Here is a 24,447-nt window from a genome sequence, read left to right as displayed (position 1 = left end):
GTGCTGTCTCCTGCCAGCCCCGGGTGCCTCCAAAGCACCGCACGGCCAAGAGGTGTACTGGACAGGGAGCCCCCCCCGCCCCGGCTTGCACCCCCCAGCCCATCCTCACTGTTGATTTCTCCACGCCGCAGGTTAAGTGAGCCAGAGGCGACGTGGCAGGCATAAAAAGTGGCATGAGCTGCCGCTTCTCTATCTGGCAGGGAGGAGGAGGTTTTGGTGTTGAGCATAGCACAGTCTGTGCCCTGGGAGAAGAGGCCTGACTATGAAGAGTAAAAGATGGAAGAGGGTACTTTTGATTGGGGACCAGCTGGAACAGCTAACCGGATATTAAACTGCAACAGCTGGGAAACACAGCTTAGAGGAGAAGCAGTACGCAAACCCAAGCTCCTCGCACGGGGGCCAGACTGAACCAGTCTGTGTTAATGACCTGGAAAAAGGGAGATTTCAGCTGCAGCAGTTCTAGGAGTCTGCATACCCAGTCCAGGGAGGATTGCAAACTGCAAAGCCCTTTGGGCTGGCTGTTGTGACGGCAGCGTTAGCAATTTCTTGTTACAGCCCGCTCACACGGAATTTGGCGAATGCGGAAGGTGACTTGATGTTGACAACACCAGCATTCAAGTGTCGTTAGAGCCACGCAGCGAACGTGCTTACAATCCACAGAGATATGTGACATTCCTAAATCTGGTTACACGCCAATTTGCAGAGAAACTGCAGAATTTCTGTGTTCTGCACAGAGGTTCCCTGCTGTAGTAAGCAGCCTTTTGGAGCTTCCTGAGCAGGAGGTCAGGCTCTGCCTTCCAGAGTTAGGGTCAGGGTTAGAGCTTGCAGCCACCTTGACCGTGTGGGCCAGCTGAGCTCCTGAATTGCTTGAATGAATGTGCTGCAGTTGCACACGAACAGCAGTAACAATGCACAAGCTTGAGATTAAAATGTAACTAATTAATTAGTTACGTTTTTTCCTGTTGGCCATATTCTGCCCTGTGGCTTCTCTCCTCCCCAAACAGAAGACATTGGAGAGCTTTGGCACCAACTCTGCCAGTGCTCAGTCACTTCCCACAGATCCACCCAAGTGCTGTCAACTCACCAATGCTGAAAACACAAGGGGATTCACGCAGTTAAAGTGTTACACTGCCCTGCAAGGGAGCTGATTTTTAGTCCAAACAGTGCAGGACTTGCAGGCATGTTGCCTCAGGTTTGGCAACAGGATAGTCACATTCGTACAAAAGCATTTTAAAGTTAGTTAGAGCATTTCCTTTCAGCACGGTTAATGATCTGAAAGGATGCAGTATTTCAAGGGAGATAAAGTAGTCTGGGATTTGGGTCTTCCATGCTGCTGGCTGTAGACTCTAGAGACAGATGGGAAAAGCTCACCCTGCAACTTCTGCAGGTTGTGGGCAAAGTATTCAAAGGTTTCTGGGGAGAGGGAGCGCAGCAGTGGGTAGCGTGGGCAGACAGCCTGCTGCTGAACTGGAGCTTCTTTATTTCACAGCGGGAGCAAGACTTGAAGTGCATCAGACCATATGCACGTCTGTCTGCCCAAAGCTTTCCCCTCTTTTATAATGATGGTACAGCCTGTGCTGAGCTGTGACTCAATAAATATGAGCCAATTCTCTCTCTTCAGAGGGGTAACTGCCTTCTGCACCCTCCAAGGGCTGAGGACAAGTGGTGTAGCTGGAGTCACTCTGCTCTCCCTTGGGACTGTGGCAAAGCTGGGCGGTGCAGTCACCACCAAGCATCCCCGCAGCCTGGTGTTTCACGGGTTCATCCTTTAGCACAGAGTAGCCTCAACGCTGCCGCAAAGTCCTCTCTGGGCAGGCACAGTTATGCCTATTGTTTTAATTAGTCATCTTCCCTTGGGGACTCAGGGACTCCCGAGTCCCAGGGTCTGGCTTTTGATTAGGGGCTTATGCAAATGGGGAAGTAAGGTATTGCAGTGATACCCATATATCTAAGGCAGCCGTCTTGTCAGCCTCCTGTCTTTCTTTTTCCTACACATGTACATGAGACGTCCCCAAATATGAATAAAACAGGACAGTCTCATCTGCCTGGGTAGGTGCCTGGTGAATTTGCTTTCTTCTTTCCTTAGAGCTCTGGTTTCTGCATTTGTTGGGACTACGGGAACCTTTTGTGTTTAAAATTCTTGTCCCTTGTTTTCCCTAGGTTGTTTTAAATAGAAGGGGAAAATGAACAGAGGAACCAGCAAAGCTCATCTCACTTTCCAGAACTGATTCTCTGACCTTTTTTACTGTCTGTGCCACTCTGAAAATCTCCAGCTTTTATCTGCACCGTTGCACCTTTTGCAACAGAGGAAAGCCCCTGAAGCTTTTTCCGCCCTTTTAAAAGAATTCACCTCTGCAGCCAGACACCAAGCTTCATTTCTGGTAAGGTTTTCAATCCCACTCACTCCTTTGTCTTGGCTTATACGTCACTCTCTTCCTCTTGGGTGGACAAAAAGGGGACGGGTGCTGCCGCTGTGCTGACTGCTGACTGGGTCACCGAGTGCTGCTGGGCTGTCTGGGCTAGGCTATAAAACAGAGCCAAGGCAGCGCAGCTGGCTCAGAGACGAGGCTGAATTCTGCAGGCAGCGAAGGACCCACACGCAGCCTCTTCCGCCTCCTGTGTTGGTGGTTTTCCTGGAATACAGAACAAACCTTGGGAGCAAGATGTGCAAGGGACTCGCTGCACTGCCAGCCACCTGCTTAAAAAGGTAATGCTTGTTTCTGAGCATCTGGTAATGGTCTTGTTAGTCTGGAGATACGCTGATGTGTTGCACTTTGTGTCTGAAGCAGAAGTGGCAGATTCAGCGCTGATTTTTTTTGTAAGATTAGATACAAATGATTTGCTTACAGGCTTTTTTTTTTTTCCTGTTAGTCAGAAGCAGAATTGCATAAAGGTTTTGTACAGAGCTGTGGGAAACCCATCCTTCCCATCAGCAAAACAAGCAGCTTTTAGCATTGCTGTATTTTGATATTCCTGTCATCTGCTTCTGCCGCAAGCTTTGCACTGCTTTTCTCCTGCGAGTCCTCTTTCTTTACTGAATTTTCTTTTCTTAATTTTTTTGAGGAGGAAGCCAGGCAGACAGGATATCAAAAAAATTGAGGGTCATTCCTCACAACGCATCCCAAATGCAGAAACCCAGCCTGGTAGGACCTGAGACCTGGCTCTCAGCGGGCAAGATGGGGATGTGGGCCAGCCCAGGGCCCCACGGATCTGGAGGCGGCACCAGCTGGTGTGGGGTCAGCCTGTATCCCCCGGGTGTGTACGAATGGTGTGGCACCAGGTCAGATTGTGCCCCTGGCGCACAGCGCTATGGGGCCGGTGTGGGGCTGGCCATACTCCCGTTGTGTGGTGTCAACCAGGATGGGCTGAGCTGTACCCCTGCCGTGGGTGCCGGATCTGCCTGCATCCCGGCGTGCGGTACTGGCCAGGCATCCCAGTGCTGGCTGCGTGGAGCCCGTGCACCCCCAAGCATGCCCTTGCCAGCTTGGCCTGGCCCGCAGCCCAGCGTAAGGGGGTCTCTATGCCTGCAAGGTGGCCACGAGCCCTCCCGAGGGGTCTTACTCCCTTTCAGGTGCTGTGGGGCCTGGAGACCCCCAGCAGGGTGGCCTACATCCCCAGAATGGCATCCGCCCCACAAAACTCCCTGCTCATCCAGCCCATGCAAACTGGCACGGATCTCTGACGGCGCAGCGCTACCTTTCCGGATGCTCATGCCCCCAGGAGCACTCCTGAGGCTGCTACCCAGTGGCCATGCAATGGGAGAGGGCTGGGAAAGTACAAACTGAGACTCAGCCTGCTCCTAGCTGGGAGAAAAAGCTGTCTGCTTGTGCTCGATTTGAAAACAAGTGCTGAAAATGCGAGGAAAAAATATTGACACCCTTCCCCTGAATTTGCAGGAGCAATTGACTGGGAGTGGTGGAAGAAGATTTGAAAAAATGCAAGAAAAAAAAGTCCCCATCTTTTAACCACCTCTGTCCAGGATTCCCAAAAAAATCCCTCTGTCCCAGAAAGCTGCGGGACTCGCTGCAAGCAGCAGTGTCCTGTTTCTTCCTGCTACAGGCCGGAGCGGTCTCTGTCTTCTGGGGGCAGGCAGGGTGGCAGCGTGAGGCAGCCCGAGCCTGGCCACTGCATCTGCCTGGGCAGGGCCTGCGTGTTGGCCTTGGCCACACGCACCCTGCTCTGAAGAAGCTATGAGTTTCCTTCGCCCTCACCCCAGTGTGGGAGTTGTTAAGGAAACACCGATGAGCACAAGCAAGCAGTGAGATAACATATGGCCGGGACTCCTGACAGGGTGCTGTGGCTGGAGCAAGGGGCCGTGCTGGAGGCTGAGCAGCTGCTGGAGCTCAGCCCTGCAGCGCAACCTCTTGCTCTTTTCCAGGCTCTGATCTGAGGAGCAGGAGAAGAATTTCCTGCTGATACTATCATTGCACCCTGCAGCAGACCAGGCCTTACATCCCTGAGCAAGCAGGACTGATTTACCCATCCCCGCATTCTTAAACTGGAAGGAAGTCCAGACGGGTGCTGAGGCCAATACCAGCTGCACACCTAGAGGCTGCTGTCAGGCAATGGTTGTCCTGAGCATGCTGGAAAGCAGAACAAAATTAAGCATGCATCCTTGTAGGAGCTCGCCATGGAGCAAGAGAGTAGCTTGCAGTCAGCGTGGGCTGGTTGTGGTGAAGCTCCTGGCTCATCCCCTGATCTCACCCCGCGGTCCTGTCCCCAGCCCTTCGGTTCCTCCCTTCCCTCTGTGCCGCGGGGAGCTGCTTGGTGGGGTGGCCTGGCACGGCCCTGCTGTTCCTCCAGCCGGGTGATGAGGTCGGGAGATGGCACGGGCTGCAGGAAGGGATTAGTAAGTGTGTAAGAACTGGACCCTGGTAGCTCGGCACATCCGTTTAGGGAGAAGTGACACATTTACAGCACGGTGATGCCTTTCTGTCACAATATTTTAACTGTAAACAAACAGTAGGGAAACAGCAGCCTCTCCTCCTTTGCCAGCCCTGCCTCCAGGCTGATGACCTTCTCAGCAAAAAAATGGTGCTGTTGAACGTGAAAAATGTCTTCATTGACTTTGTTGTATTTGTCTAGCAACAGAAATGTGCATTATACGAGGAGTGGAAAGTCAGCACTGGAGTCACTAGCAGTGACCTGCATTCATGTCACTGAATAATGCTGAAGGAACTTATTGCGAGTGAGGCTGCTGAGGGAGTTGTAACACATTATCTTCATCCCATTCTTGAATTGTTTCTTTCAGTGCCAAAGACATGAAGCATCGTCTGGGCTTCTTGCTGCAGAAGTCAGACTCTTGTGACTACAGCTCTTCCCAGGGCAAGAAGGAGAAAATATCTTCAAGCCAGAGGTAAGAGCAGATGCCGCCATGTAGTTAAGCCTAGGCTATCTGCAACATGTTGTTTACTCCTTCAGTGAGCTGAACTTCATTAGCGTTTCTGCTGCTGCTTCCCAGTACCTCCTGAACACCTGCGTGTTTGAATCTAGCATGGCAATAGTCCTCAGGTATTGATAGTCCCTTTCCATGAAGAAGGTTGAACTAGAGGTCCCTTTCTGCCAGCACTTCTGTGATTCAATATGCATGTGCACATGTGGAAAGACTTGTGCAGTCTCCTGTGCAGGGGAATAATGCCATCACAGGACCCAATGTGACTTGATACATTACAGAATCAGCATCACTGTTTCTTTGAGATGAGTTTGTGCAATGGTCCACACAGCTGCACAGAGGTATTGACACAGAAAGCAGAGCGAGCAGCCTGTCAGGTTATCACTGCTCTCACTGAGGTGCAAGTAGATGGTGTCCTTTCCAAGGAGGACTCCGAAGGCCAAGGTATGCTTCTGGAATAGATGAGCCCTAGGATGTTCTGGTATGGTAGGGAGAATGAATGCAGGATGTGTTCCCATGTTCCCCAGGTGTTTCTAGTTCCCACATTCCTCTCTCGTGGTTCCGTATAGCTACTGTTCCCCTGACAGGTTAAAGAAATCAGCCCTTTGGAGTTCACTGATATGACCTGTAAGAGTGATCCCAGGTCCATGCCCCATCAAGAAATGCAGCTAGTCACAAAATAAACACAAAGTCCCTAACAATTTTTCCAGGAAAATTCCTTTTCAGCCCATGGCTAGTGACAGGGATTGCAAACCGGAATTTTTGTAGATGAGATCTGGGATCTCTAGGGGTTTCTGTAAAGCAAGCAGACATTTGCTTCTTGGCCTCTCATGTATACTCTGACAAGAATCAGGAAAAGAGATTTCTCCAATGGTGCTGAGCAAAAAAACAAATTTGGCCTCTCTGTACTCACCCTAAATCTTTCTTATGTTTTTCCCTTTGTCTCCTTTTAGGGTTAGCCAAGAGGAAGTCAGAAAGTGGGCAGATTCTCTGGAAAACTTGATCCATCATGACAGTAAGTAAAGAGGGCCCTTCTGCTGGAGATGTTGAGGGTGCTGCCTGCAAAGTGTGTGTGCTGAGCAGTTCCTGGTGGGGCCATGGGACATTATCTTCTATCTCTTAGCAGCACACAATAGCTCCTTTGGCCGCACAGGCCTTTGGGAGGGGTGGTGAAGGGTGCTTTTTGTCAGATCCAAGGGGCAATCCCAATTTATCATGAGTGGGGCTTCGACCTACTGCTGAGCTGTCCCTTTTGTGAAGGCAGCTGGTTTAGCCCTGTGCAAGGGGAGGGCAAGACTGCAGCACCCACTTAACAGTGGGTTAAACAAGAACCAAAAGCTGGAGAAACTGTTTGCAGCCGAGCCCACAGGAGACTTTGTCTTCCCGTTGGTTTCAGGCTACACTGATGTCCTTGAGGTTTCTTTCACTCTGTTCCCATGGCCTGAGACTCTGTGGCGTGTGTTGGCTGTCTCCTCGGGGCCTCCTGGGAACACACGAGTTGCTTGTGTTCTCCTAGCTGAGCCACTGAAGGTCACAGTGGGGGAGCTGGCAGCTGAGGACCCACGTGTGACATCCCCATGGGGCCTGCCTGAATTCCAGCCTCCCTCAGCATGCATGAGCGACTGCCATGAAGGCAGGCCGCCATCCCCAGGGGAGCTGCTCATTCAGCTCTAGGAAGGAGAACGCAGAATTGTTGTCTGCAAGGGTTCATGGGTATGACTATCCAGGAACAAACACTCTTACCTGATCTGGTTTTCCTCTAAACAATCTGTAGGAGGACTGGCTGCTTTCCGTGCTTTTCTCAAATCTGAGTACAGTGAAGAAAACATCGAGTTCTGGGTCAGTTGTGAGGACTACAAGAAAACCAAGTCACCAGCCAAGCTCAGCCCCAAGGCCAGAAAGATCTATGATGAATTCATCTCAGTGCAGGCAACAAAAGAGGTATGTGCACAGAACATTTCTTGAGCAAAGGTATCACCCTAAATCCTGAACTAGGCCAGCAGCACAGGGAAGTAGAGATCTGGTAGTTTCAGAAGAATTGAAGGGTGCTGCTTCTCTGTTAAGTTAGCAAGCAAATGGTGTCATTTTTATTGCTTTCATATCAAACTTGGATAGAGAGAAAGTGGGTTTAGTTACAACCACGCGGCCGTCCCATGTGCACACTCAAACAGGAGAAGCCCGAGAGGCCTATGATTCCTGGTGTTCCAGCTGCTCCTGTGCAGTTGCTTGAGTTTCCTGGCTGGCTGCATCCCAGAGGGATATGTGCCGGTCTCCCCTGGCAGTTCATCTGGCAGCAGAGACACATTGGTATCCAACTGGACAGATTCTGCCAAGGCAGAATGGCCATTGGTGTCCAATGGCCTTTTCAGACCACTGCCCATCAAGGACAGCTTAAACTGTCTTGGTGAAGAGATGCTTGGATTTTCCTTTACCTATGCTAGCCAATTCTGGGACAGATTCTTCTTACGCTGTCCCTTTGGCCCACAGGTGAACCTGGATTCATGCACACGGGAGAAGACAAGCCACAATATGCTGGAGCCTACATTGTCCTGCTTTGATGAGGCTCAGAGAAAAATATTTACCCTTATGGAAAAGGATTCTTACCGCCGTTTCCTCAAGTCCCCCTACTACCTGGACTTGGTCAGCCCACCTGGTGCTGGCTGCGTGCCTGAAAACTGCAAAAGAAGCCACACTCACGCCCTAGACTGCAACTCTAACATCATCTCTCCGTGCGCCTGAACCTGCAGCAAGGCAAGAGCAGGCTGGGCTCTCGCAAGAATATACGGCAGCAAAAGCATTCATTGGCATGAAGCAACAGAGCTGTCTCCAATAGCTGTCTAATGTCCCAGTTGTATCCCATGTCATGCAACAGCCAGCATTTGTAACCCAAGCCAGGCTCAGTTTGTGTAGCAAACCCTCCTTTGACTCCGTCGGCGTAGGAGCCCTGGAGTCTGTGTCTGACATGAAAGCTGGGTGCCATCACTGCGTGTCCGCTGTGTTTCTGGCGAGCCCTGCAAGCCCAGGAGGGTGGTGGGGGCACATGCTCAGAGCCAGCACTACCCACCAAGGGGCCAGACTTGCAGTGCTGCAGTGTGACACCGAGCACGGAGCAGGGGAAAGAGGAGGCCGAGGGAGGCGTTGGGGACTGTGATCTGCCCTTTCTAATCGGCAAAAGCTTAGATGAAAAGGACTTGCTCTGGTCCTTAGCTGTTCATATAGCTCCCAAAGGTCTAGGCTTTCAGTAGTATTTGCTCAGAGCTCAGGTTGTGCTGCATTACAGTAACCAGGCATAGGAAAAGCTCCTACTCTTTCTTGAAGGGAGACCAAAACTTTTCAAATAGCCTCTCTAGATCACCACAGCCACAATCACAGGGAAGCTCTCTCCTCTGGCTGCTTCTCCCTCTGTAGCACCCAGTTTATGCTGGACAAGGATCTTTCCTAGGGCTGTACAGAGCTATTATTTTGGGAGAGGTTCATTATTTCATATATTATTGCATTGTTCATGCTTCCAGGTTAAATACCCTAGCTGAGCAGAACAGAAACATGTTCCTTCTCTCCCAGACTGGCAGGCATATGTTACTAACTCTGGGAGTGCCATCTAAATTCAGGTTTGCCTGCCCTGGCTTGTATGGAGCAGTTTGTGATTGAATAGGACCACTACCACAACGGCTGGGAAGGAAAGACCCTGCCTGGGAGTACTTGCAAAATGTCATGGGTTTGTTTGGTTTTTTTTAATTATATTTATGTGAGTTTATAATTCAGTAGCAGCATGACTCACTTTTTTCCTGAAGATGGTGTGAGGAATGTGTCAGTCTCATTACTGCTCCAGGGCTTTGCCAGAAGGCAGATTACTTTTTAATGACTGTGTTTGGACATGGCCTTCACTGGGGGCTTTGGGACTGACACTGACCTGCAGTCGGAGTCACAAGGAATAGATACAGGGCTTGCTGTCTTGGGCTGCAGCAGTGGATATCGCCAGCCAGCAGCTGGGACTGCCTGCTCTGAGCAGTCCAGTGGCTCTCGGTGACAGTCTCCCCCAGCCCTTGGTCTCTCTTTAGTTGGATATTGCTGCTCTGACAACTGTGTATTCCTTGCTCTGCACCCCAGTCCAGACAAACGTTCTCACACTGGGGTTTTTGACATGGCCGGAGGAGGCCATGGTTCTCTGGTAGGCACGTCCAGGCCCACAGAGAAACATCTCTTTTGATGTTTGCTTTATTTTGTATTTATTAGATTGTACCGACACATACCACCCCTGCATGTTCAGCTAAGAGATGGAGAGGCTTGCTAAAGCTCTGAACATAGCCAAGCATGTGGCTGTTTTATTTTTCCCTGGTACTGGGAACTCTTGATAACTATTGCAAAAACTGTATTGATATTTAAATAATAAGGACTACATTCTAAATAAAAATGTTTCATTAGTCCCTTCTAAAATGCCATTGTGTGAACCAAAGAAAATGCATGGAGTTGCAGTTCATTGGCCAAGGTTACTCTAACAAGTCAATTTTATGCTAAAAAGCCATTTTACAAATGGCTTCACTCAGATGTTGTTTCAAATTATGGAAGGATGGAATAGCCGTTATATCCTTCAGATACCCTTGGCACCATGAGCCTGGGGGCTGCTGTGCTTTTTGGGGTCCGTGCTGTGCCTGGCAGCGAGCTCAGCACAGGGACCACCCATCATTGCCGGGGCTGGGGTGAGCATCAGGCCCCCTTGGCAGCCTTGGAGGGGAGAATGTAAAGGAGCACCTCCTCGCTGCAAATGTGTTAGCTCAGAGCTCAACCTGTCCCTGGGCCCAAAGCCTGCAGGCGCAGAGCTGCCGCCTGAGGCGGCGTGGCTGGGGCTGAGCAGGGCTGGCTCTTGCTCTGCCCCTGCAGGCACCGCGGCTGCGACCGGAGAGCGAGCCGACTCCGCCAGCCGAAGCCCAAGGCAGCCCCCGGGCGGCAGGGCTGGGGGTGCCTGTGCCACGCTGCTGTGTGGAGTTTCCTCTGGAGCAGCCTCCTGGGGTGATACCTTTATTCCCTTTTCAGCTTCCTGAGAAACCACCACATCTGCTGCAGCAGAAGCTCTCACAGGCCTTTGGTCTTGCCAGGGCTTTTTGGGCACAAGTTTTGGGAGTGCCCTGGAGAGGGCAAGGAAACGCTGCACCTTCAGTGTAGAGTCAAAATGAATAGGCCATCGAGATAGTAGCAGAAATACATGTTTATGTGTGGATTACTGAGTGGTACAAGAATGTGGGTTAACACGACCAGTTCCTCAGTGCACACCAGCGCCCCGCATCTTCTCTGCGTGAAGATCTCTAGTGGAAATCACACGGAGAACGCCAGACTGAAAACCTGCTGCTCGTGGGTGTGAGGAGCCGATTCCACACCCCGACCTTGCTCCAGCCCTCGGCCACAGCGCTCGGCACCCTCCAGCGAGTGACCAAGCACTGGGGGAGCCTGGGCGAGCCCTGGGACACCGTCAGCCCCCCGTGGGCAGCGGGCGGCTCCGGCCGCTGCCTCGCAGGCTTTGGCAGTTCCCAGGGCTCGGACCAGGCGGCACCGGCAGAGGCCAGCCTCGGCGTGCCGGGGGAGAGCTGGGTGATGCGCACCACGGCCGGTGAGGCGCAAGGGTCCGGGTTGCTGAAGTAACCAGAACACACACGGCAAACGAGCCCCTGGCGTTAATCTGAGGGATGCAGCTTCAAGGAGCCCCCTTCCACACGTCCCCGTGGTGGGGAGCAGGCACCGGGGAGGCACGGAGGCAGCACCTGGTGCCCGGGGACCCCGGCTGCAGCGTGGGGTTGCGTTGCCCCACGGCAGGGGTCAGGGTCCCTCCGAGAGCACGAGACCTGCCTCCTGCACCGGCTCGGGTGCTAGGGCACGCCGGGGCTGCGGGCACCCAGCGGCCACGGGCACAGGGTGATTTCGGAGGATGTTTTGGAAGGTGCACCTTCGCGGTCAGTCAGGTGGATGGCCAAGGTTTCCCTCAAGGGTGTCTGGGACCACGCTACACCCACACATGCTCATCTCTGTGACGGCCCCCAACCATGATATCCATAAACTCTGCTTTTTGCCTCTCTGACTCACTGGGGATCCAGATGCCCACATTAGGAGTATGTCTGTATGTGTGTGTATACTTACATATGACTATAGGGATACAGATGTTGTGTGTATAGTGCTCATACATACGCATGCCAAATTTTATGAAAAGCAAGAGCAACAAAATAAATGAAGTATTTTCCTACCAGAAATATGACGGTTGGTATCAGCCCGACAGTAAATATCTCTGGGCCTGTGGAAAGCTCAGCCATGGGGTGGGTACAGGCATTGCCGCCTTTGTGGGGTGAACTTGCCCGAGTAATTAACCAAACGACCCTTCTACACAAACACAACTTCCCAAGAGCTCCAGAACACTTAGGGGGACCTGTTTTATGGCCACCCAGTGGCTCACTGGCACCTGTTCAATCACCCTCTAAAGTAGGCTTCCAGCATTTTAGCAGAAATCGAGCTGGGGAGGGATTTCCAATAGAGCTGTTTCATCTCTCCTGAATCCTGCCTCCGCCTCTCTTTTCGGCACTTACATACCCAGACACCTTCTCCCTGCCCCACACGTCGCTGTTGCAGCGAGTGACATCGCAGGTTTGATGGCGCGTAGCAAGCCAGCCTCCAGCAGCATCCCGACCTCTACGGCCTCGGCGTTGGCATTTAACTGCAAAACACGTGAGGGTATCTGGAAATAGCTGCCAAAGGATTAAGTAAAAATGAAAGTCTAGGTCTTTCTGCAGGGAAGCCTGTTTGGTTCTGCATTTCTATGAGTCACGCTGTAAACAGGGAGCTTGAACATGTGGAACCCGCTTGTATTGACACCAGTTCGTGTGGACGTGCGGAAGGTGCGGGGAGCGCGCGGGCAGAGGCGGTGGGAGCACCCTGCCGCAGGAGGGCTGGCCAAGCCCCGCTCCCCTGCCCAGCCCTGCTCCTGCCTCTCCTGGGGCAGCGGGCGCAGCCGGGGGGATCCTGTGGCCTTTGATGGAACGCTCCTGCTGCTCGTGGGGTCCCTTGCGGCCTTTTGGGGCTGCCCGAGCTGCCCCCCGTGCTCGCTCCGGGGAATGCCCCGCGAGCATCACCCCCTGCCACTCCAGCACCGACTTTCCCAGGCCGTTTGCTCCAGAGGAAAAAACCAGTCACGTCTGCGATGGCCTCCATCCTTCCCCTGCCTCCCCATCCCTGCCTGCGGAACGCAGCCCCCTTTCCTGCAGCTCAGGATGCATTTTTCTTCATCACCATAGTGACAACGTGTACGTATTTGGGGCTGGCGATCAGGTGTGGAAAGTCTTTAAGAGGCTGGCAAACCTGCTGTTTATGTTACTGCATTTTGCACGGAGCCGCGTGACTTGCGGTTGAGGCTGAGCAGCCCGAGGCAGGGCGCCTGCTCCGAGGTGCCTGCGGGGAGCGCGGTCGCTTCTTACTTTGCCCCCGTCGGTCGGGTTGCCGGCCGGGCAGGTCGATCCCCGCAGCGTGCTCGTCGTAAGCCACGGCCCTGCCGGTGCTGCGCCAGGAAACCATCACAGGGATGAAACGGAGCGGCGGGTCGTCGCATTCGCCTCGAGGCTGAAATGAGACCCCAGCCGCCTTTCACGTATGCCCTTGCCCCATCCTCAGGTGTGATTTCTTCTGCTAGTGAGCAGTGGGCTGGTTTGAATCATTTGAAAAGTGCTGGTATTTTAAAGAGACAGCCTTATGGAAACACGTGTCCTGGGCAGACGGGAGGAGACAGGAGAGAGAGATGCAGGCTACACAAACTCAGCAGAGTTTGCCCTCTGTTCAAGAAGATGGGGTTTATTTTTCGTATTTCCAATGATGGGTTTAGGTTTTAGATTTTTTTTTTTTAATTGGATCCAAACAATTGCAATTAGCAGCTTTTTCTTCCCCCAGCAGGATTTTCCTCCTTCCTCTCATCGATGCCCCTCAATTGGGTTTGTGCAGAAGTATCTCTTTGGCATGCCTACTGCAGAGAGAAGCAACTGGAGCAAGAAACTGCTGCAGCAACACCCCCGAAGCTGCAACCCGAGCACCCCACCAGCACTGCTGAGGGCTGCGCGCAGGCACCGGGGACGGGGCACGGGCTGCAGGCTGTGAGCGCGGTACGTCATGCAAGTGCTTGGAGCGAGCGGGAGGTCTGGGTTGCTAAACAGTCCCGGTGTTTTGAACAAACAGATCTTGTTTTACCCCCTTTACTGTCTTTAGTGTGAAGCAAACAGGCCGTCTCGCAGCTGACTGCAAGCAGAGTCACTGGGGAAGCCGTGCTGCAGGCTCGCTCTGCCCACGCCTCGGGCCAGCCTTGCGCGCCCTGCGGCGCGCGGCGCTGCCGCGTGGCCGTCACCACTATCCCTGCCGTACAGCCGCCACCGTGCCTGCTGAGCGGCTGCTTTCTGAAGACAAGCTGATGCCGATCCGGCGGTGGACATGCCCCACGCGGCAGCCCGGGGCTGCAGGCGTGCTGGGCTTGGCCACCCGCAGGGTACCCTGTGCAGCCTCAGCACCACCCCGGGAAGCCGGGAGGAGGGAGCGAGCCTGGGCCAAACCAGCGATAGGGGCAAAACCGGGAGAAATGCTGTCACGTCCTAGGAAGGCAGAGCGGGCGCCTCAGAGCCTCTGGCTAAAGCCGAGCCCCAGAGCGCCAGGGACGCGCCGGCTGCCCGGGTGGCTGCCGGTCGCTGCGAGGCTGGGGCTGCTCCGCCGCCCTCTGGTCCCTATCCCAGGGGGGATCACCAGGGGTCTCTGCTAATTGGTCTTTTGTGGGAGAGGAAAGAGACTGCAAGGGAAGAAACATCAGGACTTCTGATGGTCCAAAGCACAGGGGGGATGTTTAGCAATGCCCCTGGGTGCTCTTCTAGGGTGGTATTGAGAAAGCAAAGCGGCTGCAGGAGAAGGGGCAGGTGTTTAGACAGAAGCAGTGGGACGGCCCGTGGGGAGCGCCTCGCACAGCCCTGCCGCATTGCTACTTGATTAACTCCTGATAAAACTCCGACCGCACAAATCTGGGCAGGGAGTCTTTCTCCATCAGGGCAAAGATCCTCTTCTGGGCCAGATCAAAGCTGTTTGGCGAGGGCTCCACCAGGTTCTTCATGGTCACAGCCTTGGTGAAGTGGTCGATGTTCACCTGCGATGGGAGTGTAAGAGGGATGGGGACCCTGCCTTTGTGAGGGGTGGGTGATGGCATCTCCCCTTGCCTGCCCTGTCCCACCAACAGCCACGCAGAAGTTATCGGAGGGAATGAAGCAGGTTCGCTTCTCTGGGGGAATTACTGGTGGCAAATCTGTAATGAAGGATCAGGTCTATCCTGCAGCAAAGGTAAATCCGGGGGGAGGATTACTATAAATTGTCATCCCTTACGATTACTGAAAGCTCTCTGTGGGCAGAGGGGGACAGCGTGTGCCGCAGGTGCCCGTGGCAGGAGGCAGCCCAGCAGAGGCTGTGGGGAGCCGCTGTGTCTGTGAGCAGGGGCACCGGGGCTGCAAAGAGTGGGACTGCAGCCCGTGGGGATGGGGCTGCCCCTTGCCAAGGGCACAGCCCCCTAAGCCCCTCAGCCATGGCATGGGATGCCTTACAGCCATCACCATCCTTTGGGGTGGAGGCTGCCGGGGCAGCAGCCCCAACCCTGCCGGCACCATCTCCCGCCCGGCGGCCACTGACCTCTTTGGGTGCCTCGGTCTGGATGAACTCCTCGTAGATCTTCTTGGCCTTCTCTGCCATCTTCACAGGGGACTTGGTTTTCTTGTAGTCCTCACAGGCCACCCAAAACTCGGCGTTCTCCTCGCTGAACTCAGAGCGCAGGAAGCTGCGGAAGCTGGCCAGCCCGTCTGCGGGGGGGGACGAGCCCTCGCTGGGTGCCGGGCGTCCTGGGGGGCTGAGCCCTCGCTGAGCAGCGGTGTGGGGATGGGGCAGGGGTACACGACTGTGGGGGGATATGAACTTACAGGGGTTTTGCAGGAGCTTCTCCAGGGAATCGCGCCACTGCAGAGCCTCCTCCGGTGATGGCCTGAAGGGATAAAGAAAGCCCAGGTAGTCCATGCCCGTCCCCACGTCTGGGCTCCAGGTTATTAAATAATCTCTTTAAAAACGGGAGTAATGAGCTGTGGAGACTGTTGCAGAACGGGGGTGATGGTTGAGCAATGGAGATGCCGCCACATCGCAGCACGAGTGCCCGCAGGGAGAGCCGAGCGCCAGGGCAGGCGAGGAGGGGGCTGGGTGGGCGCATTTCCCCGTGTTTGAGTGGAGCCGTGGCTGAACTGCCAAGCGAGTCCCCTCCCTGCCCAGCGCCCGTGCACGGGTCGGCAGAGCGGGGGCTCTGCAGGCGGCTGGGAAGCGGCCCTACGTTTTCCCACCAGGGTGGGGAAGGATGCTCCACGCCGCGGAGGCGGGGGATGGAGGAGCCGGAACCTTCCAGCCCTGTGCTGCCGGGGCTGGGGTCAGTGCCCCAGCACTCCCACAGCCTGCCTGCCCCATTCCCACGCCCCGCGGCGGGGCAGGACGCCAGCCTCGCCTCCTTCCCTCCCCAGCAAAAACCTTCCGTGTTTTTCATGTGTGTGGTTTTTCCTTTTTTTTTTCCGCCCCCCCCCCCCCTTTCTAATGCAACGCTTTTAATGTGACTAAAAAGGGGTTTTTGTCTGTGGTTTGGGGTTTTTTTTTAAGCCCCGAGGAGTTTGACCGGGCTGCCCGGGGGCACAGGGCTCCTGCCTGCCCCGCTGCCCACCACGGCCGATGGCTGGTGCGGGAGGGGAAAGGAAGCCCTGCACGCCGCTGAGCGCTGGGCTCGCTGCGGACCATCCCCTCTCTCTGTGGGCAGGGCTGCAGCTCAGGCTCGTTTTGCTGCCGCAGGGGCATATGTCGGGGCTGAAACCCTCTGGGTGAGCAGAGCATCCCTGGGGATGGGGAGGGAGCAGCGGGCAGGACAACCTGCCGATCCTGGGGGCCGTGGTGCTCCAGCGCTGGGTCTGGGGATAGTGCAGGTGCTCCTACCCCGGTGGCCCCGGGGGAGAGGAGAACGGCAGAAAGGCAAGGCTTACTCAGGTTGGGTACCCAGCCCTCACTTGTCATCAAACCACCAGCGCCCAGCAGTACAGACCACAATGGGGGCTCTGATCACTTGCCTTCTGGACCCTGAATTGCATTTGCCCTTGCTCTCACGGATCAAAAGCCCTCCCTGCCAGCACGCTCCTTCCAGGCATCTCCCCACACCCGGTGAGGGGGAGCATCGCGGCGGAGACCCAGCACAATCCACATTTCCTGGAAACTACTAAATTCTCTTTTCCATTAGCCAAATGTCCCGAGGATGCTATTAACTGCGAGCGAGGTGCTGATGGGTGAGCGATACCGGGGCTGCGCAATGGTGCGGAGCAGGAGAAAACAACTCCTCTGCCCAGCAGGGAGTGAAGATGTGCCCCGGCTTTCAGCAGGGATGGCTAATGGGGACAAATACGCCTCCTTCACAGAGGCACCCAGGGCATGGCAGCAACTGAGTGCGAAACGCGCCGTCCCTCGGGGCTCTGCCTGGCCCGGGCGGCTCTCGCGGAGCCGGGCTGCAGCGGGCAGGCGCCGCGCTGGCAAGCGTCCCCGCGTACCGCAGCCGGCAACGGGACCGCGGCTCTCTGCGGGCTCTCGTCAGGGTGAGTGGGGCGTTCGTCTGCAGACTGGGGTTGGTTTTTGGGTTTGTCTTGGTTTGTTTTAGTTTTTTAGCAATCCCGTGGCGGAGGGTTACTGGTTTAGAGTAACATTGCCTGGGCCGAAGGGGAGCGTAGGGAGAGGGGCTGGTGTAAAACAGAAAGTTGTGATTTTAAAGTGGAGATAGAAACCTGGCGTTGTGAGGAGCGGGCATGCAGCTCTCCTGGTTTGCGTCGTGACATGGCCACTCGAGCGCTTCGAGATGAGCCCTGGTTCCCTGTGCCGTCAGCAAGGCTGGCTGGGCCAGTCAGCCTCTCCTGCCTGCAGCAAGTTGGACAGCCCGAGCGCTGTCGGAGCGGGGTCCCCGGCGCCGTGTGCCTGGCTGCAGCTCCAGGGCAGGGGTCTCCAGGCCACTCGCACACATCCCATGGCAGCAGGGCCGGGGGGAGGCAGAAGAGCGGCCAGGGCAGCGGCTCAGGCACATAGCTCAGCTGCCCGAGGCTGGGCTGGAGGTGAGGCCATCACCCTCCATCCAGGAAGCCATCCTGTGTTTAAATTTAAGCTAACATTTTTTTTTAGAGGTTTATTTTGCCTCCTTTGAACTGTTAATCCCGCAGCACTCCCCTCTCTAGCTCCTCCTCGGCTTTGCTTCGTCATTAAACCAGCACGGTGCCGGAGAGCGGAGGCTCGGGACAAAGGCAGTAAGGTGAGAAGGTGCCATCATGGCGGGGCTGCCCAGAGCCAGGCGTCGTGCCGTGGGGCCGTGCACCCAGCTCGGGGCACGTCACCCCAGAGGCTGTGCAAGGCTGGCACCTCTGGGCTGAGGCGGGTGACTCAGAGAAGTCCAAGCGCCGTCTGCCTCTCGCGCAACCTTTATCGAATGAACGTGAAATCTCATCAAAAGTAAATTGAGTTTCCGTGAGAAATCTGGTTTCCATAAAGCTGCATTGCCTGACGTGTCTCATGCTGCCCTGACGTAACGCTCGGAGCCCGCACCCAGCCGGCGGGTCACGAGGAGGGTGCCACGAGCCGCCGGCCGCGTACAGCCCGCTGTGCCCACCCCCGACCATGCCGCAGGGGCTTCCCTGGCATCCCCAAAGGCTCACGTCCGCCCCTCCGGCCGGGCACGGGGGCCGGTGCAGCCCGCCCCGGCACGGTACTCACTTCTGGGCCTTGGGCGGCTTCTCCGGCTTCTCCGGGTAGGGGATGACGAAGTCAATGGCCGAGTCGGGCTTCTGGAGCAGTGTGCCCAGCTTGGTCTTGATCTCCTTGGCCCTGCGGGACAGGATGAGCAGAGACGGGTCAGGCGGAGGGACGGGGCCGCGGGGACGGTCCCTGCCCCGCGCCTGCACGGGCCCCGGCAGGGCTGCGGGTGAGGGACGGAGCCGGGTGGCCGGGTACGCGCACGGGCGGACGGAGCCCGATGCTGTAGAGGCGCCTGGCGGGGGCGTCTCAAGCCGGGCACTCGGCATTAGCGGCAGCTCTTGATCTCCATCTTTGCTTTGTCCCCGTCTGTGGCCGGGATAATTGCATCAGTGGAGCCGGCGGGCTGCTCTGGGGATGAATTCGGGATGTGTGTGCAGCACTCACTCGCTTTCTATAGCGGTGTGCCCCGAGGACAGGCTGGCGAGGAGGTGAAGGAGCTGCCCCCGGAGAGGAGGCTGCGCCTGCCCCACGCCGAGCCCCGTCCCGCGTTGCAGCCGCCAGCCCCACGCCACCCACGGCCTCTGGAGCACGGTGCCCACCCCGGGTCCTGGTCTGCAGCCAGCGGGAGCAGGAAACCCTCCTCAACATCAGCTTTTCGAGGTCGCAGCCCCCGAGCTCAGCGCTCTGCTGCCGAGCACCCGAGCAGCACGCGGCCAAAATCCTCTGGGTCCCGGGGGATGCTATTGCTAACGCGTCGGTTAGCACACACCTCTATACTTGCCAAAATCAGGGTGAAACGCTCCTTGGTGTGCTCTGTGCCCACCCCTGACCCTGCCAGGTACTCATGGCTGGGGGCTTCCTTCTTTCTAGGCACTTTTATTGGGATTATATTATTTTTCTGTTGCTCTCTTGGGGACCACCAGCGATGCATGCTGCCAGCGACCCGCCACACTTCCTGCTAGTGCTCGTGGCTTTTCGGCTCACTCCTAAGTAATACATAAGCCTTACGTCTGCAGCGGGAATGGTCCTGAAAACGGGTAACTCCTAGGTGCTGCTTTCCCTGGGCAGAGGGGAAAGAAGAGATTTGAGGAGGTGAAGTAGTCCGACTAGCAAAGGAGTTTCATCCTCCATCTTTCATCCTTCATCCATTTGGAGGATACATAGGCAAGAGGGGTCCTGGGGCTTGACAGCAGGTCCAGCTGTCTCCCAGAATGTGCCCTTTTGTGCAATACGACTTGCAACGTGGTTGTGAGCATCCAAAGCCACCGAGGAGGCTCCCCTCGGCTGCAGCTCAGCGTTGGTAGCAAGAGCAAGCTGAGCTTTTGCACAGAAACCTCAGGTGTGCTGCGTAAGACTGAAAACAAAGGGGTGAAAATGGACCCCAACCCCGTCTTCGCAGGGCAGGACTCTTCTCTGGCACAGCAACATTTGGTGACTTCCAGGCTCCCTGGCACAGGGGGTGGATGAGAGCGAGGGGACACGCTGCTTCCCCACGGGCCGGCTGGGCTCGGTGCCTTCGCACGGCTGCCGGGGCTGCAGCTCCCCGGCTTCAGGGCTCATTGCGCTTCTCTCCGCTGTTTACTTTCACAAGTCCTCTGTGGACGATCGCTCCTGTGCTATGTCTGCTATTTCATTTCCATTCCTTCCATTTTTTTCCCCTCCCTGTAAAACTGCCTCTGCGCTTTGGTTTTTCTACCCGCCAGCCCCGACGCATGACTTTTTGAGCCGCGGTGCGGGGTCTGCTCCCCCGCCGGCTGCCCCCCACTTCTGCTGCAGAAGCCCCCCTCGCAGGCAGCCCCCCGCGCAGGCAGCCCCCCGCGCAGGGGAGCAGGCAGGGGCCGGCCAGGCCAGCGCCGGTCGGCGCGAGGAGCGGGCAGCGGAGCCGGCCGGAGCGAGCAGCCCAGCCTGGGTCTGCGCGGACAGCCCGCGGCGGGTGTACAGCACCGGGCAGAGCAGACCCAGAGACGCAACTGTCGTCCTGGAAAATGTCAGCAGCTACAGGGACAGCTTCTGTTGCTCGTGCTTCCGAGAAAACTTGAATCTTGCCCAGAAAGACCAGGACCTTAGGTGAAGGGTGATGAGGTCCCCACGCTCCCTGCACCGAGGTGCCTCTGGGATGGGGATGCTGCCATACGCAGTTCGTCCCACTCCCTCTAACAAATAAATAAAATGAGAATAAACGCTCTGAGCCAGAGCTGCCTCCTGATGCCCAGAGCCTGGGGCCGGCTCTCCTGCAAGCCTCAGGTGCCCCTTGCACCCTGCGGGCTGGCGCTGCCGTGCCGGGACCCCCATGGCACAGCCCCGACCCAATGGATGGCACAGCTGCGGGCGAAGGCAGCAGGAGCTGCAGCCCCATTAGCAACGGGTGGGTGCAGGGGCTGCCCCAGGAAAGCTGATGGGGCACGACAGCCTCCCCCCCGGCTCTGCTTTCCCGGACGTCCGTGCCTGTGGGCACCGCTCCGCGCAGGGAAGGGGACAGGCGGGCTCGGGGAGCCTCCCAGAGGGGGGCTGAGCCGGAACGCCAGCCGCCTGCGGGTCCCTCTCCCCGCCACCGCCCCACGCTCGGGAGGGCAGAGCTGGGGATGCTGCTGTGGCTGACCGGCTGCCAGCGCCGCGTGCTGCGTGCCAGGGAGGGTCCCCTCCGGGCGATCGGACCGTGCGCCCCACCCTGGGGGTTTCATCTGGCAGGAGCAGGGGTGCAGAGCAAGGGGAAGGGGCTGGGCCACCTCTGAACCGAGGACGGTGGGATGCCAGGGGGTCCCAAACGGGCAGGGGGGAAACACGGGCTGTGCTGGGAGCAGGGGCACCGAGAGCCAAATCTAACGCGCAACGGCCCAAGGAGGTGGGAAGGTGGGACCGTGGCTGTTGCTGCCTGGGCAGGACCTGGGGACCCCACTAGCCTGGCGCAGGCGGGGCCAACACACGTGCACGGTTTTGATGCAATCGATGGCAGCTTCACGCAGCAGCACGCACTGTCCTGGATAACGCTCAGACATGGTTCTCCAAACTGGCCCTCCCGTTCCCACCCTCTGACAGTGACTTACGGCCAACATCTGCCCGGCTCAAAGGGCACTAATGGGCCTTAATGGCCCCGAGCAGCCCCGGCTGAGCCCTGCACCCTGCCCAGGGCTGGGGCTCCATTTAGGCTCAGCCCTGGGGCCACCTTCCCTTCGGCTGTGCTGTAGGTGGGCTTCTCCCCAGCTTGGTCTCTGGGCTCGATGTCAGACCTATATGGCAGCCCCACTGCCTGCTGCTCCCAGTGGGGTCTCTGGATGGCTCCAGCCCCACTCCATCCCATGGGGCTGTTGATGGACCATCAGCAGCTGCCCACCCTGCTGGAGCCCGGCAGGTCCCAGTGTGGGGGCAGCAGCAAGGACCTCCCCACCCCAAGCAAGTCCTCGGCTGTGGGGCCCTCATGAAATATGGGGAGACTGCAGAGATGGGGAAGCTTGTTGAAAGAGAGCGAGAAAGGAGAGCCAGAGGGCTGAGCGCTTGCAGACTGGTGGGAGGGGAGGACTATTTGAAGACATCATCCTGGTGCGCTCCAGCAGATGTATTGCAAGATTTCAAGCAAGGCTTCTTCAAAGGCTAAACAGCAGGGTAAAAAAGGCAGTTATAAACAAAAAGGCACCCTTTGAAACCCCCCCAGCTATGTCCGAGTGAGAAAAAGCAAGAGGACCATAAACTGTACAAGGTTAAGTGTGAGAACATATGAGAGCAAGCCAAGAAAAAGTCTGAGAAACAGGTTCCAAGAAGCATTAGAAGAAAATATGGGCTCTGTCAAACACATCAAGAGCAAGAAGGCTGCTGGGGAGGGCCAGGAGAAACCCCAGCTTTAAAAAAAAAGGATCTCAAAGAAGTTAAAGCTATAGCTGAAAGCTAAAGCTGCTGCTGTGCCCGAGGGCAGGGAGGTGCCGGAGGGAATGCCCCCGAGGGGAGAAAGGCTCCAGGGGGGATTCAAGGAGCCGTAAAGCTGCAAGTGGGATGCTGTCCGGGCATGTCAGCAGCAGCTGTACCAGACCGCTGTGGTGGACACATGGACAAATATGGTCTATTGGAGAGGAGTCAAGGCAGCTCTGGCAGTGGGAAGAGATTCCTTCAAACCTATCGTCCCTCTCTGAAGAGGCCAGCGAGCACGTGCCTTGGGGAGAGTCGGGCGGTCCCAGCCCCTTGGGTTTGCCGGCTCTCCAGACCCCCGGCAGCTGCAGGGGGAAGGGTCATCTCCTGGATGACAGCGTGGGGAACAGCGTGGGAAAGGTAGCGCATCGACGCGTAAGGGGCCACGGTGTGTCTTCCTCGGTGGGGATGGTCCCAGGGGAAGGCAGGCTCGGACCGTGCTGGTACACACGTCACACGCGTGGGGAGCGGGGCTGAGCAGCGGGTCCGGCACTAGCCGGGTCCGGCACCTGGGGACCGGTTGTGAGGAGCCGCAGGAGGGTCTTGTGGGACTGGCAAGGGAGCGGCTGTTGAAATTCCTCGTAGGGCAATACAGACCTAGCACACAGGACTCACCCAGTCCTCACTCCGTGTACAGAATGGTGGGCTGGAAGCGAAGCGGTCTGTCACGGGTGAGGATTTGAAGGTGTAACAGAGGTCAGTGAAAGCATCAGCACGGCCGCAGGGAAGAAAAACTAACGTAGTATTAGAAAGTGGCCAAAGAGCGACAGCAAAGACGACAGCGGAGCAGAAATGTGCGGCTCGCCCACGTCTGGGTGAGCGCTGCCCGCGGCGCGGGAGGCTGCAGGAGACCAGGCAAGGTGAGCATGGGGCCGCGAGGACGGCCGAAGGGCACGTTGTCACCGGCTCACGCTCCCGTCCGTGCCTGTGGTGGGAGTTTGCCTTGCTTCTGGGCAAGCAGCGTCGGCTTTAGCTGATGAAGGGGGACTTCTCCCGCGCTGCCCCCAGGAGAGCGAACGCCATCCTCGCTCTCATCTGAAAACCAGGACTACGGCATTCGCAGCGGCGGGGAAACCCTCGCTGGGTAATTCACGTGTAAAGTCTTTTACCAAGTTTCCTCCTTAGGCGAAGGATCGGGCGCCCTGCTGCCGCAGGGAGACCCCAGCACCCCTTGCCTCTCTGCGTCTCACGGGACCCCCTCCAAAGCCCCCTCAGCTCCGCCGGAGCAGAGGAGGGGGCAGGTTTCGATCGGCACGGAATGGCGGGGGCTGGAGCCTGCCTGGGTTCCCAAGGGGCGAGAGCAGCCTGGGAAGCTCCACCACCACCCGGGCAGGTTTTGAGGGGTGGAGGGGGGTGAAGGTGAGGATGGGTGCCAGGAGCGGGCACCCTGCACAGAGCTGAGCCTCGAGCGGGGCCGGGGCCGGCTAATCCACATGCGACGGAGGCGCTGGCAGCGAAAGGGGATTTTGAGGCACCTGGGAGCCGGGGCTGTTTTCACCTCAGAAAGGCAACCGCTTTCCTGCTTTTTTCCTCCGCTTCCCATGTTTTGCAAACACTGAGGTCTGAGGACAACGTGCTCCTGCTCCGTGCCCGCGCAGGGAGCGGCTGAGGTTGAGGGGTGGGTTTCGGGCAGCCCAGCAGAGATGTTCCCAAACCACGGGGGAGAGTCTGGGTCAGCGCCGAGGGTCCCAGCCACACCCCGTTCAGCCCCTGCCAGCAAGCCTCCCCTCCCTCCCAGTCCAGAGCTGGGCGATCCCAGTCCCCGCAAGAGATGTCCGCGACGGGGATGTGCCGGAGGAAGAGCCTCTCCACCCCCGGCATCCCCGCACGGCCTGGCCGCTCTCACCTCTCCAGGCACGTGTGGGGCAGCGCTGCTAATCCTTTGCACATCTTGGCAGGCTGTAGTTTTCCTCGGCTGCGAGAGGAGCGTGAGCGATGGCTAAACAGGCAGCGGCAGCTCTGCAGCCCAGCTCCCCCCGCTCCCTCCTATATAGCGCCGGGGGCTGGACCCCCGCCAGCCCCGTAACCAATGCCGTCCGTCCCGCCGCAGCTGGCCCCGGCCCCAGCAGCTTCTGGATTTTGTTTTCTCCTCTCTAAGCTCACCCCGGGGTGGGGAAAAATGTGTTTTTTCTGGGGTGAGATCAGGTAATCAAATTGGAAAGGCCAAGCTGCTGTTGGGGGGGGCTTCAGGAAGCCCACAGGGTTTGCCCTTAATGATGTATCAGGCTCCGGGTCAATATTTAGAAGAGCCGGGTAGAAATGCTTCATTCAAGTGAAGGTTTTTTTCAATGAAAAATGTCACTGTCATAAAAATAAAAGGGCTTAGGAGAGGCTGATTTAAAGGCTGTAGCTAACATCAAAATATC

General features: G+C 56.8%; 2 protein-coding genes across 3 annotated transcripts; one reads left to right on the top strand and one right to left on the bottom strand.

The window, feature by feature from the left end:
* Positions 1-2,663: 2,663 nt before the first annotated feature.
* Positions 2,664-8,131, top strand: RGS4 (regulator of G protein signaling 4; the record flags this gene model as incomplete). The annotated part of the gene is made up of 5 exons (XM_082003199.1): positions 2,664-2,707; positions 5,252-5,356; positions 6,346-6,407; positions 7,167-7,333; positions 7,880-8,131. The coding sequence occupies 5 exons, from the start codon at positions 2,664-2,666 to the stop codon at positions 8,129-8,131; spliced, it is 630 nt and encodes a 209-aa protein (XP_081859325.1).
* Positions 8,132-14,375: 6,244 nt separating this feature from the next.
* Positions 14,376-23,971, bottom strand: RGS5 (regulator of G protein signaling 5; the record flags this gene model as incomplete). 2 transcript variants are annotated; one of them, XM_082002806.1, is made up of 5 exons in its annotated part: positions 14,376-14,537; positions 15,056-15,237; positions 15,355-15,416; positions 18,203-18,313; positions 23,928-23,971. In XM_082002806.1, 5 exons carry the CDS (start codon positions 23,969-23,971, stop codon positions 14,376-14,378), a joined length of 561 nt encoding a protein of 186 aa, XP_081858932.1. The 2 variants fall into 2 exon arrangements, with proteins under 2 accessions (XP_081858932.1, XP_081858933.1); XM_082002807.1 differs by having other exon boundaries at positions 15,071-15,237.
* Between the last annotated feature and the right edge of the window lie 476 nt (positions 23,972-24,447).

Source organism: Phaethon aethereus, assembly GCF_964289735.1.
Source record: "Phaethon aethereus genome assembly, chromosome: 8".
In the NCBI taxonomy this organism is placed as follows: domain Eukaryota; kingdom Metazoa; phylum Chordata; class Aves; order Phaethontiformes; family Phaethontidae; genus Phaethon; species Phaethon aethereus.
This window is presented reverse-complemented; position numbering and strand designations above follow the sequence as displayed.